Source organism: Ovis aries, chromosome 1 (assembly GCF_016772045.2).
Source record: "Ovis aries strain OAR_USU_Benz2616 breed Rambouillet chromosome 1, ARS-UI_Ramb_v3.0, whole genome shotgun sequence".
NCBI lineage: Eukaryota > Metazoa > Chordata > Mammalia > Artiodactyla > Bovidae > Ovis > Ovis aries.
The window spans coordinates 20,086,197-20,101,538 of NC_056054.1; the positions used below are offsets into that span (position 1 = coordinate 20,086,197).

The following is a 15,342-nucleotide window of genomic DNA, read 5'->3' on the forward strand; positions in this document are numbered from 1 at the left end:
CACTCACCTTGAACACTTCAGAGAAGAAGCCAGACCCTATTTTTTCACAGGTGAAGTCATCTAAACGTGTCAGTCTGGAAAAGGCACTTATAAGAGCTCGATATGAGGAGGGCCAAATTCTTCCCACTTGGGTCATGTTCCCATCCCCTCCACTACCTCCTTCAAAATCCTCAAGACGCTCCACACGTGGAGGAAATCCTGCAATTGAATTCCGTTTGCTCCGATCCATAGTCTTCAATAATCACTTGTTTCTTCTTTTAAGAATGAATTCCATACATAATAAGTTTTTGTTGAGTTTTACTTCTCTTCTGGCTTGACACTAAACAAGAGATCAAAATAATATTTCATTAAAAACATTAATAAAAATTAAACACATGCATACAGTATAATATTAATGTAAAAGTACTGCCTCTCTTATAGTCTAGTTACTGATTTTCAGACCTAAAAAACACCTTATGCCTTTACCTTCAAAAAACAATGATATAGCCATGATTTATTGAGCACCTACTATCTAGGAAACAGTATGAGAGTTGTACATATGTTATGTCATTTGATTCTCAAGTAACCCATGATACAAAGATTATAATGCTTATTTTGCAGAGAGGTCAAATAATCATACAGTCACTAAATGACAGAGATAACACTAAAATGCCAGACTGTCTGATTCAAACACTTGTACTCTTGCCAATGCCCTTCACAGTCTCACATAATTTTCTCTTCATTTGAAAAAGTCAAGTTCAAATATATAAAACAAGGGTGATAAATATTTTACATTTTAAAATTATATAATTTTAAAAGAAAAAAACTATATCCAAAGGCAATTTAAAAAGCCACTCTTGATTAAACAACCCAGTCTAGCAGAAATGACCACAGAAGGCTCTACCATTCTGGTACCTGATGAACAATAAAAACAAAAGCCCACTTTTTCTTTTAGTCCGTCTCTACTACTTTTTCCCACAAGAATCAATTATATTTAGGTTTAATTAATCCATTTTGAGTTTAGTTTTGTGTTTGGTGTTAAAGAATGTTTTAATTTAATTTTCTTACATGTAGCTGTCCAGCTTTCCCAGCACTTATAAAACTCTTAGAGGAAAATATAGGCAGAACACTTGACATAAATTACAGAATTACTTTTTCAATCAATTTCCTAGAATAATGGAAATAAACAAATGGGACCAAGTGAAACTCAAAAGCTTTTAAACAGCAAAGGACACCATAAAAAAAAAAAGACAACCTACAAAACGGAAGAAAATATTTGCCAACAATGCAATGACTAAGTGATTAATCCCCAAAATTTACAACAGCTCATACAGCTCAAAAAAAAAAAAAAAAAATCAACAGAAGATCTAGACAGACATTTCTCCAAAGACATACAGATGGCCAAAAAGCACATGAAAAGATGCTCAGCACTGCTACTTATTAGAGAAATGCAAATCAAAGCTACATGATATCAGGCTTCCCTTGTGGCTCAATGGTAAAGAATCTGCCTGCCAATGCAGGAGACATGGGTTTGAACCCTGATCCACGAAGATCTCACATGCTGTGGAGCAACTAAAAGCTGTTCGCTACAACTACTGAGCCTGTGTTCTGGAGTCTGGGAGCCGCAACTACTGAGTCCATGCGCTGCAACTAATGAAGCCCAAGTGCCCTAGAACCCATGTTCCACAAGTGAAGCCACCACAATGAGAAGCCCTTGCACTGCAGCTAGAGAACAGACCCTGCCTGCTGCAACTAGAGAAAACCTGTGCAGCAACAAAGACTCAGCACAGTCAAAAATAAATAAATTTTAAAAATATATATATATATATGTATCACCTCACACCAGTCAGATAAATACTGGACAGGGTGTAGAAAGAAGGGAACTCTCCTGTACTGTTTGTGGAAATGGTACAGTCACTATACAGAACAGTATGGAGGTTCCTCAAGAAACTAAAAATACAGCTACCATATGATCCAACAATTCCATTCCTGGGATTTTTCTCGAACCTGAGAAAACCATGGTTCGAAAGGATACATGCACCCTAATGTTCATTTCAGTGCCATTTACAGTAGCCAAGACATGGAAGCAACCTAAATGTCCACTGACAGATGAATGGATAAAGATGTGGTACATATATACAATGGAATATTACTCAGCAACTAAAAAGAATGAAATAGTTAGGACCAACCTAGACAGCATATTAAAAAGCAGAGACATTACTTTGCCAACAAAGGTCCGTCTAGTCAAAGCGATGGTTTTTCCAGTGGTCATGTATGGATGTGAGAGTTGGACTATAAAGAAAGCTGAGCACCAAAGAATTGATGCTTTTGAACTGTGGTGTTGGAGAAGACTCTTGAGAGTCCCTTGGACTGCAAGGAGATCCAACCAGTCCATCCTAGAGATCAGTCCTAGATGTTCACTGGAAGGACTAACGTTGAAGCTCAAACTCCAATACTTTGGCCACCTGATGCAAAGAGTTGATTCATTGGAAAAGATCCTGATGCTGGGAAAGATTGAGGGCAGGAGGAGAAGGGGACGACAGAGGATGAGATGGTTGGATGGCATCATCAACTCAAGGGACATGGGTTTGGGTGGACTCCGGGAGTTGGTAATGAACAGGGAGGCCTGGCATGCTGCGGTTCATGGGGTTGCAAAGAGTCGGACACGACTGAGCAACTGAACTGAACTGAACTCAGTGCTATTTGCAGCAACATGGATGGACTTCGAGGTATCATACTAAGTGAAATCAGACAGAAAAGACAAATTTCATGTGGTATCTCTTATATGCAGAATCTAAAAAATATATGATATAAACAAACTTATTTACAAAATAGAAACAGACTCTCAGACAATGAACTTATGGTTATCAGAGGAGAAGGGGGAGGGGGAGGGATAGATTGAGAATTTGGGATTGACATGTACACACAGCTATGTTTAAAATAGATAACCAAAACTCCTAGAGGAGAACATAGGCAAAACACTCTCAGACATAAATCACAGCAGGATCCTCTATGATCCACCTCCCAGAATTCTGGAAATAAAAGCAAAAATAAACAAATGGGATCTAATTAAAATTAAAAGCTTCTGCACAACAAAGGAAAATATAAGCAAGGTGAAAAGACAGCCTTCGGAATGGGAGAAAATAATAGCAAATGAAGCAACTGACAAACAACTAATCTCAAAAATATACAAGCAACTTATACAGCTCAATTCCAGAAAAATAAACGACCCAATCAAAAAATGGGCCAAAGAACTAAATAGACATTTCTCCAAAGAAGACATACGGATGGCTAACAAACACATGAAAAGATGCTCAACATCACTCATTATTAGAGAAATGCAAATCAAAACCACAATGAGGTACCACTTCACACCAGTCAGAATGGCTGCGATCCAAAAATCTGCAAGCAATAAATGCTGGAGAGGGTGTGGAGAAAAGGGAACCCTCCTACACTGTTGGTGGGAATGCAAACTAGTAGAGCCACTTCGGAGAACAGTGTGGAGATTCCTTAAAAATTGCAAATAGAACTACCTTATGACCCAGCAATCCCACTGCTGGGCATACACACCGAGGAAACCAGAATTGAAAGAGACACATGTACCCCAATGTTCATCGCAGCACTGTTTATAATAGCCAGGACATGGAAACAACCTAGATGTCCATCAGCAGATGAATGGATAAGAAAGCTGTGGTAGATATACACAATGGAGTATTACTCAGCCGTTAAAAAGAATTCATTTGAATCAGTTCTGATGAGATGGATGAAACTGGAGCCAATTATACAGAGTGAAGTAAGCCAGAAAGAAAAATACCAATACAGTATACTAACACATATATATGGAATTTAGGAAGATGGCAATGACGACCCTGTATGCAAGACAGGAAAAAAGACACAGATGTATATAACGGACTTTTGGACTCAGAGGGAGAGGGAGAGGTGGGATGATTTGGGAGAATGGGAATTCTAACATGTATACTATCATGTAAGAATTGAATCGCCAGTCTACGTCTGACGCAGGGTGCAGCATGCTTGGGGATGGTGCCTGGGGATGACCCAGAGAGATGTTGTGGGGAGGGAGGTGGGAGGGGGTTCATGTTTGGGAACGCATGTAAGAATTAAAGATTTTAAAATTTAAAAAATAAAAAAATAAAATAGATAACCAATAAGGACATACTGTATAGCACAGAATACTCTGTAATTCCCTAAACAGGAAAAGAATTTGAGAAACCATACACACATATATGTATAACTGAATCACTTTGCTGTACACCCGAAACTAACACAACATTATTAATCAACTATATTCCAATATAATAAAAATTAAATTAGTATTGAAAAAAACATTTTAAAAAGAATCAATTATGACTCCTATGCAAAATACTACATTGTGATCCTACAATTAGTGAAATGCTTTTGTAAATGTTATGAATACCTAACTCAGACTACCTCTACCAACCTCCAATCATGGAGAATTAGTGGCAGGGCTCACAAGATCATCCTTATAGTATGCCCCTGATGTAGTGAAAGCTGGTGGCCTTCTACCCAATATGGACCAATCGCATTTCCTTTCCTGGCAATTTGGAATTGGAATTAAGATATTCCAGCCTCAGTCTGGCTGCTTTCTAAAATGAAAGCAATGTAAACTCAGGAGATGTTGTCCATGTCTATTTTCTACCATGCAGCCTTGAAGGCACAAAAAGCCAAGGGACTGAGGCCAATTTGTAAAGAAAAAAAGAGACAGCAAGAACTTCTTGATTTTCCTAATGTGTTCTATCTAGTTCCTGATTCCTGAGGCCTAACTGCATCCTGGCAGTTAAGGTTTCACAAGCTATCCCCATATCTTTTAATTACTTTTGCTTAAGCTAGTTTCACCAGTCTTCATAGAAAGAAGCATAATCCAAGTTCCTAAAGTACCTCTACTGAACTTCTGCCAAGAAGTGGCAACAGATCACCAGTTCAAAAATTTAACATTATAAGATCAACATTTTTAAAATTTTACAGCCAAGAGAGACCATAAAGTTCATTTTATACTTGAATAAACACAAGGACCAGAAACTGGAAATTATGTGCCCACAGCTCTAAGTTATTTACTACCAAAGCTAGACATGGAATCAAGGATAGCGCATCTCTAAAAGTTGACCATCTGCTTCAAAATTACCCAAGGATTTTGTTTAAAACTCAGATTCCTAGGTCTCAACCTTGACCTACTACTCACTCTTGGAGTGAGGCCTGGAAATTTTACCAAGTTTCCCAGAAATTCTAATGTGCACTAAGAGTTGAAGATCCTCTATAGCAAGGAAGGAGAATATTAATAGCTTATAAAAAACCTTTTTTTAAAAAACCATCAAGAATTTCACAAGCATTTTCTCATTTAATCCTCAAAATATACCACCAAGTAGGCGTATTTTGAGGATTTTTTTGAGGATTTTCCCCAAGTTACAGAAAAAGAAATGTAGGCTCAGGAGTTAAAGTAACTTGTCTAAGGAAAAACAGCTAGTAGAATCAGCACTGTAATCAAGGTCCACCTAGCACCAAAGCTCAGGCTTTCTCCATTTCATTATTACTTAGTTCAGTGTTTTTCCCACTAAGAGAGTTAAAAGTTCAGCTAGTCATCTGCATAGAAAAGAAAATCAGGACTTGAGTGCAGAAGGCGGCCAGGCCGATTACAATTTAGACAGAGATGGAAAAGAAAAAGAAACTTTAGAAAAATACAGAATGGAAGAAAATATTTTCAAAACAAAGCAACTGACAAGAAATTAATCTCCAAAATATATAAACAATTCATCCAACTCAATAGCGAAAAAAAGAAAAACTCAGTCAAAAAGTGGGCAGAAGACCTAAATAGACATTTCTCCAAAGAAGACATACAGATGGCCAACAGCACATGAAAAAATGCTCAACATCACTATTTGAGAAATGCAAATCAAAACTACAATGAGATATCACCTCACACCAATCAGAATGGGCATCATCAAAATATCTACAAACAATAAATGCTGGAGAGGATATGGAGAAAGGGGAACCCTTCCCTGCCCTGTTGGTGGGAATACAAATTGGTAGAACCACTATGGAGAACAGTATGGAGGCTACTTTAAAAACTAAATACAGAACTACCATATGATCCTGTAATCCCACTCCTGAATCCAGAAAAAATTATACTTTGAAAAGATATACGCACCCCAACGTTCATTAAAAGACTATTTATAATAGCCAAGACATGGAAGTAACCTAAATGTTCACTGACAGAGGGATGGATAAAGAAAATGTAGCATATGTACACACACACACAAAGAAGTATTAGCCATAAAAAAGAAAGAATGCCATCTGCAGCAAATGGATGCACCTGGAGATATCACGCAAACTGAAGCAAGCCAGACAAAGACAAATATGATATCACTTATATGTGGAATCTAAAAAAAAAGAGAGAAAGATACAAATGAACTTATTTATAAAACAGAATAGACACACAGATATAGAAAACAAATTTATGATTATCAAAGGGGAAAGGTGGGAAAGGATAAATTAAGAGCTTGGGATTAACAGATATACACTGCGATATATAAAACAGATAATCAATAGGGCCTATTGTATAGCACAGGGAACTTATATTCAACACTTTGTAATAACATATAAGGGGAAAGATTCCAAAACAGAATAGAGATATATACATGTATAATGGAATCACTGTGCTATATTCCTGAAACTAACACAATACTGTAAATCAGCTGCTGCTAAGTCGCGTCAGTCGTGTCTGACTCTGTGCGACCCCATAGATGGCAGCCCACCAGGCTCCCCCATCCCTGGGATTCTCCAGGCAAGAATACTGGAGTGGGTTGCCATTTCCTTCTCCAATGCATGAAAGTGAAAAGCGAAAGGGAAGTCACTCAGTCCTGTCTGACTCCTAGCGACCCCATGGACCACATGCAGCCTACTGAGCTCCCCTGTCCATGGGATCTTCCAGGCAAGAGTACTGGAGTGGGGTGCCATTGCCTTCGTAAATCAGTTATACTTCAATAATTTTTTTAAAGAAAAAAAGATATATATACCCCAATGTTCATTGCAGCACTATTTACAATAGCCAAGACATGGAAGCAATCTAAGGCCTTCAACAGATCAATGGATAAAGATGATGTGGTATAATGTGCAATTTTAAAAAAGGGTATAAAGGAACTTTTTTACAAAACAGAAACAGAGTCATAAATATAGAAAACAAACTTATGGTTACTAGAGGGGAGAGGGTGAGAGGGAAAATTGGGAGATGTGGATTGATATATGCACACTACTATATATAAAATAGAGAACTAATAAGGACCTCCTATATAGAGTAAGCGGAGAAGGCAGTGGCACCCCACTCCAGTACTCTTGCCTGGAAAATCCCGTGGATGGAGGAGCCTGGTAGGCTGCAGTCCGTGGGGTCGCTAAAAGTTGGACATGACTAAGTGACTTCACTTTCACTTTTCACTTTCATGCATTGGAGAAGGAAATGGCAACCCACTCCAGTCTCCTTGCCTGGAGAATCCCAGGGATGGAGGAGCCTGGTGGGCTGCCATCTATGGGGTCGCACAGAGTTGGACACGACTGGAAGCCCCCTTGTATATTTTAAAAATACATTAAAAAATGAAAATGGTATCATTCTATAGGGATAGTCCTATAATTTGGGGGGTAACTTCTTAAAAATTGTTTTCAGTTCAGTTTTAATGATACCGTGAACTACAACTTGCTTCTTTCCACTTCCACTCAATATTGCTTTTTTTACCCTATTTTATTTTTTAAACTATTTCTTTTAATTGACGCTTAGTTAACTTAAAATGTATTGCTTTTAGGTGTATAGCAAAAGTGATCCAGTTTTACATATATGTTTATTTATATGTTTACATATAAACTCTCAGCGACCCCATGGACTGCAGCCTACCAGGCTCCTTCGTCCATGGGAGTTTCCAGGCAAGAGTACTGGAGTGGGGTGCCATTGCCTTCTCCAACAGAGCAGCTGGGCCTGGGCCAACTGTTAAGCCCGTGCTCTGGAGCCTGGGAGCCACAGCTGATGTGCCGCTGGCAGCATCTACTAAGGCCCACACCCCTGGAGCCCCTGCTTTGCAGTAAGAGAGGCCGCCACAGTGAGAAGCCCACGAACGGAAACCAGAAAGTGGCCCCCACTTGCGGCAATTAGACAAAGGCCCGGGTTGCAGCAAAGACCCAGCACAGTCAAAAGCAAATAAATTAAATAAATAAATAAAAATTATTAGACTAAGCCTGAATGCCTCAACTACTCAGCCAGTGAACCACAACTAGAGAGCCCACATACTCCAGAGTTCTCACACCACAGCTAGAGAGAAGCCGGCATGCCACAACCAAGACCTGATACGGCCAAAATAATTAATTTTTAAATACATACAAAATAACATATATTTATAGAGAAGCAGGATTGCTTAAAGGTACACACTTGCTTCATTTGGGAGTTGACTGCCACAGACCTCAGGAGAAAATGCACCTTGCTTTTGCAGAGATCAACATAGTTCAGCAATTCCCAAGCTTCTTTTTCAGAGAGGTGAACCTCAGCTTAGAGGAAGGGCCAAGGAGGCTTCCACACTGAAGGTGACATGGAGAAGAGGTAGTAATCACACGGGAGCCAGCTCAGGGAACAAATGGAGCGCATGGCCACCTGCTGCTTCCCTGTGACCTGCCAGGAGAGCGCCGTAAAGCAGAGGCATCCAGGTTCCCAAGCAGGCACCAGCAACACCTCCAAAGCAGACTCCGAGGGCTCCCTGCTGGAGGGGACCTAAGGAACCTGAGGATGAGGTTCCAAAAGTAGTCCCTGCAGAGGCTAAGAGTCTAATCAGGAATAAAAGTAGACAAGCAGGGCGGGGAGTGGGAAACGGGGCTTGGTTTATGTATGTGTGTTCAGTCTTGTCTGACTCTTTGCAATCCCATGAACTGTAGCTCACCAGGCTCCTCTGTCCATGGAATTTTCTAGGCAAAAATACTGGAGTGGGTTGCCATTTCCTTCTGCAAAGGTATACATGATTAAAGGTATAGCCTCCAGACAAACCTGGCTTCAAATCCTCGATCTGTAGCTTGCAGCTATAAGAACCCAGCCAAGTTATTTTAAAACCTCTACATAATTTACAAAATGGAAATAAACTAGTACCTGCATTATATGGACTTCTCCGGTGGCTCAGATGGTAAAGAATCTGTCTGTAGTGCAGAAGACTCGGTTTGATGCCCGGGTCGGAAAAATCCTCTGGAGAAGGGAACGGCTACCCACTCCAGTATTCTCACCTGGAGAATTCCATGGATAGAGGAGCCTGGTGGGCTACTCGATGGGGTCTCAAAGTCTAACATGACTGAGCAACTAACACTTTCACTTTATACTTCCTGTAACATTTTCTATGTATTAATTCATTACAGTCACCATAAGGTTATTGGTTAAATGAACAGTGTCTGGCAAGTAGTAAGCATTCAAGCCCATTGGTTACTATAATTATTATTTTGTTGCTGTTGAGCCGCTCAGTCCAGTCCGACTTTTTGTAACCCCATGGACCACAGCATGCCAGGCTTCCCTGTCCTTCACCACCTCCTGGAGCTTGCTAAAACTCATGTCCATTGAGTCGGTGATGACATCCAACCATCTCATCCTCTTTCACCCCCTTCTCCTCCTGCCTTCAATCTTTCCCAGCATCAGGGTCTTTTCTAATAAGTCAGTGCTTCCAATCAGGTAGCCCAAGTATTGGAGCTTCAGCATCCATCCTTCCAGTGAATATTCAGGACTGATCTCCTTTAGGATGGACTGGTTTGACCTCTTTGCAGTCCAGGGGACTCTCAAGAGTCTTCTCCAACACCACAGTTCAAAAGCATCAATTCTTCGGTGTTCAGCCTTCTTTATGGTCCAACTCTCACATCCACACATGACTACTGGAAAAACCATAGCTTTGACTAGACTGACTACTGTCGGCAAAGTAACATCTCTGCTTCTTAATATGCTGTCTAGGTTGGTCATAGCTTTTCTTCCAAGGAACAAGCGTCTTTTTTATTTCATGGCTGCAGTCACCATCTGCAGTGATTTTGGAGCCCAAGAAAATTAACTCTTTCATTGTTTCCATTGTTTCCCCATCTATATGCCATGAAGTGATGAGACTAGATGCCATCATCTTCATTTTCTGAATGTTGAGTTTTAAGCCAGCATTTTCACTCTCCTCTTTCACTTTCACCAAGAGCCTCTTTAGTTCCTCTTCGCTTTCTGCCATGAGGGTGGTGTTATCTGCATATCTGAAGTTACTGATATTTCTCTCAGCAATCTTGATTCCAGCTGCGCTTCACCCAGCCCAGCATTCTGCATGATGTACTCTGCATATAAGTTAAATAAACAGGGTAATAATATACAGCCTTGAAGCACTCCTCTCCCAATTTTGAACCAGTCTTGTTTCATATTATCTTCTAACTGTTGCTTCTTGACCTGCATACAGATTTCTCAAGAAGCAGGTAAGGTGGTCTGGTGTTCCCATCTCTTCCAGAATTTTCCACAGTGATCCACACAGTCAAAGGCTTTGGTGTAGTCAATGAGGCAGAAGTAGATGTTTTTCTGGAACTCTCTTGCTTTTTCTATGATCCAACAGATGTTGGCAATTTGGTTTCTGCTTCCTCTTTTTCTAAATCCAGCTTGTATATCTCAAAGTTCTCAGTTCACAGACTACTGAAGCCTAGTTAGGAGGATTCTGAGCATGACCTTGCTAGCATGTGAAATGAGTACAATTGTGCAGTAGTTTGAACATTCTTAAGCAGTGACCATCTTTAGGACTGGAATGAAAACTGACCTTTTCCAGTCTTGCGGCCACTGCTGAGTTTTCCAAACTTGCTGGCATATTGAGTGCAGCACTTTCACAGCATCATCTTTTAGGATTTGAAATAGCTCAACTAGAATTCCATCACCTTCACTAGCTTTGTTCCTAGTGATGCTTCTTAAGGTCCCTTTGACTTCATATTCCAGGATGCCTGGCTCTAGTTAAGTGACCATACCATCCATCATGTTATCCGGGTCATTAAGATGTTTTTTTGTATAGTTCTTCTTTAAATTATTATTTAAAGGTACATATTTATAGTAAATGTCTAAAAGCAAGAAGTAGAAAGCCAGTCACTAAATTCATTGTAGTAGTTGCCTTGGTGGCAAAGAAGAAAAATGAAATAAGGAAAGGAAAAAAGGAGACTTGTATTATAGCAATAATGTTTTGTTCATTTTTATTAAAATATCAGAACAAATATGTTTGCTAACTTTATTATTTTTTCACTAACTTGCTGTTATTGTTGTTCAGTCGCTAAGTTGTATCTGACTCTTTGCAACTTCCCATATATTGCAGCGCTCAAGGCTTCCTTGTCCTTCACTATCTCCTGGAGTTTGCTTAAAGTCATATCCATTGAGTCAGTTCAGTTCAGTTGCTCAGTCGTGTCCAACTCTTTGGGACCCTAAGAACTGCAGCATGCCAAGCTTCCCTGTCCATCACCAACTCCCGGAGCTTGCTCAATCATGTCCATGGAGTCAGTGACGCCATACAACTATCTCATCCTCTGTCGTCCCCATCTCCTCCTGCCTTCAATCCTTCCTGGCATCAGAGTCTTTTCTAATGAGTTAGTTCTTCGCATCAGGTGGCCAAAGTATTGGACCTTTCAACTTCACCATCAGTCCTTCCAGTGAATATTTAGGGTTGATTTCCTTTAGGATTGACTGGTTTGATCTCTTTTCTGTCCAAAGGACTCTCAAGAGTCTTCGCCAGCACAATTCAAAACCATCAATTCTCTGGCACTTAGCCTTCTTTATGGTCCATGTCTCACATCCATACATGGAAAAAAACATAGCTTTGACTATATGCACCTTTGTTGGCACAGTGATGTCTCTGCTTTTTAATACACTAAGTTTGTCACAGCTTTCCTTTCAAAGAGCAAATGTCTTTTAATTTCATGGCTACTGTCACCGTCCTCAGTGATTTTAGAGTCCAAGAAAATAAAGTCACTGCTTCCCACTTTTCCCTCTTCTATTTGCCATGATCTGATGGGATTGGCTGCTATGATATTAGTTTTTTTAATGTTGAGTTTTAAGCCAGTTTTTTCACTCTCCTCTTTCACCCTCATCAACAGGCTCTTTAGTTTCCTTTCATTTTCTGCCATCAGAGTGGTTATCACCTGCATATCTGAGGGTGTTGATATTTCTCCCGGCAGTCTTAATTCCAGCTTGTGACTCATCCAGCCTGGCATTTCACATGATGTACTCTACATATAAGTTAAAAGAGCAGGGTGACAATATACAGCCTTGTCGTACTCCTTTCCCAATTTTCAACCAGTCTGTTGTCCCATGTCCAGTTCTGACTGTTGCTTCCTGACCTGCATACATGTTTCTCAGGAGGCAGGTAAGGTAATCTGATATTCCCATCTCTTTAACAATTTTCCACAGTTTTCACTAACTAATATTTGTTAATACTGGGTGATATTATATTGTACTTTTTTCTATATTTAACTTTTCTAATAAAAAAAGAATTTTAAGTTTGTTTTGTTTTGTTTTCCAATACAACAGCTATGCCATATGCTCTGGCCAAAACAACTGACAATAATTTGGCAAATAAATAGCATCCCAATGTGCAAGCCAAGTCTCACAATTCTCAAACTTCTATTCTGCAACAGTTCAACTGTAGTTCTTGGTCCAAGGAGCATTTATATTTTAAGCTAAAAACTCAAAAGCACTGGGAGAATTTTTGGATAGCTTTCCTTATTCAAATCCACACACTCAAAATATAAAAACACTCATGAAAAACACTGATATTTAGTTGTAGAGCCCTTATTATATGCTAAAGCAATACTAATTACTAGACAGTTGAGGGAGGTGAGTAAGAAAAAGTACAGTCCCCTTATGGGAGTAAGAACTTTATTAATCCATTTTGGAGAAGTGCTGAACATGGGAAAACCTCCAAACCATGCCTTCTGCTCCCCTGGCCAACATACTGAATGACCACATTTTAATAAATGAAACCAACCAAGTTACAAATAGCTTTCAATTTAACCTAATAAATCTTAATTTAGCCATAAAAGGCAGCAAAGGTATATATGAACAGACTCTAAAACCATATGCTGTTTTTTTTAAATCTGAAAATGACTAATTTTAAAATGAGACAATACATTCTTTGAAATGTGTGAGATTTTATGCTATTTTCAGACTCTGGATTATTTCTCTTGGTGTCATTTATGGAATATTACCTTTTGATGTTAATGATGCCCTTTAAAGTACACATTTTGGGTAGAACAGAAAAAATAACTACAGTTACTCTTGCTATCAAGGCTATTTGATTCAAGAGATGACACACTGATGATCAAGAATAATGAATTTTTAGCTTGTAAAAGCTTGAAATTCCTAAATGGAAGCTGATGATACTGTGAGCTGCTTCACTAAATATATCCGAGCGAGACTCCCAGTGGTTCTCCATTAAGGGCATGTGAAATTTAGGGGGAAGGAGGCTCTTCTCAGGGTGGCGCTATCGTCACAATGGCGGGGGTGTGGGGTGGGCACTTTTGGCATTTTAGTGGGCAGGGCCAGGGAAGCTAAATGTCCTACAATGCACACAACAGTCCTGCACAACAAAGAATTGTCTTGCCCTAAATGCCAATAGTGCCCCTGTTAAGAAGCACTGTGTGAGAAAAGCTTAATCAGTTTTGTTCTTAAACTAGGAAACAGCCTTCAGCACTCTTTCAAAAATGCCAAAATCATGTGCTTACAAGGACACAAAGAATTTTTTAGTGTGTTCTCAACTTCAATACTTATAAACTGGGAAGTTCAGAACTTTTTCCCTTTCCCATAAGCAGGTTTGTCTTTTCAAGGCTAATTTTCACTTATCTTGGGATTGATTTCTTTTTCACAAAGAAAGTACAATTAAAAGCTTTTACTGGAGAAACTAATTGGAAAAGCTGTCAATAAAAAAGTCAGTGAACTAAATATCCTATAAGATACATTACATCTTTCCAAAGTAGGAATTCCACAAATCATTTTCCAGAGAATTAAGAAACTTTCTTAGGACTCCCAAGTAGACCATACACTCATCCACAATGCTTCTGGAAATAATAACCACAATCACCATTTACCATAGGTCATGGATTCTACCAAGTGTTTTTGCATTTTCTATCTCTAAGCTTTATGAGTCTTGAGAGTCTTCTGGACAGCAAGGAGATCCAACCAGTCCATCCTAAAGGAAATCAGTCCTAAATATTCATTGGAAGGACTGATGCTCAAGCTGAAACTCCAATACCTGGGCCACCTGATGCGAAGAACTGACTCATTGGAAAAGACCCTGATGCTGGGAAAGACTGAGGGCAGGAGAAGAGGGGACAACAGAAGATGAGATGGTTGGATGGCATCACCAACTCACTGCACATGAGTCTGAGTGAACTCTGGGAGTTGGTGACGGACAGGGAAGCCTGGCCATGCTGCAGTCCATGGGGTCTCAAAAAGTCAGACACGACTGCGTGACTGAACTGAACTGAACTGAAGCTTTATGACAACTCTGCAAGATAGGTATTATCATCTCCATTTTTTAAAAAAGAAATTACAACACTGAGAAATTAAATTCAAATAAACATGGCTCAGCTGGTAAAAGATCTGTCTGCAATGCAAGAGATGCCTGCAATGCAGGATACCTAGGTCCCATCCCTGAGTCAGGAAGATCCCTTGCAACAGAAAACAGCAACCCACTCCAGTATTCTTGCCTGGGAAATCCCATGGACAGAAGAACCCGCTTGGCTATCGTTCATGGGGGTCACAAGAGTCAGGCACAACTTGATGACTACACCACCACCACCAGCAACAGGCTGTATTCAAATTCAGAGTTCTAACACCAAACACTTCCACTACAGCATGTCTCCTCCAGAAAAATAACTAAATTTCTGTGAAAAACTGTTCATTAGCTAGGTACAAAGCTACCATTATTCCCCACCCTAACTTAACAGAGACTAAAGAATATACAGACAAGAGCTTCACTAGCCTCTGGAGCAAAAGCCTTCAGTCATTTAACCACATTCCACGGGCATAAAAATTAGCATTGGCTTAAACAGACTATTTAAAGAACAGAGGCCAAGCTGACAGGAAAGATATGCAAACTCCCAATCAGTCCTTCTTTTCCATTCTAAAGTACAGTATTAGCTGTTTCTTACCCTTTCATTCCACAAAAATGAAGCAGATGAAACTTCACAACAACGCAGATGCAAATAAAATCCTGTAACACACTGAACAGCTATCAACCATCAGGTAACTGGATATGGCCAACTGTCAGCCAGCAACCATAATCTTCAACATCCATCCAAAAATGGAATCGTGTGCACACAGTTGGTAATGAA

At 39.6% G+C, this 15,342-nt stretch overlaps 1 protein-coding gene across 9 annotated transcripts in view; it reads right to left on the minus strand.

The window, feature by feature from the left end:
* TESK2 (testis associated actin remodelling kinase 2) overlaps window positions 1-15,342 on the minus strand; it is a 142,677-nt gene that overhangs the window by 104,807 nt on the left and 22,528 nt on the right. For all 9 annotated transcript variants that reach the window (XM_060404989.1, XM_060404864.1, XM_060405023.1 and 6 more), the window contains exon 2: window positions 8-319. In XM_060404989.1, the coding sequence (XP_060260972.1) occupies window positions 8-229 (222 nt within the window). In that variant the 5' untranslated portion in view covers window positions 230-319. The remainder of the gene's footprint in view (window positions 1-7; window positions 320-15,342) is intronic.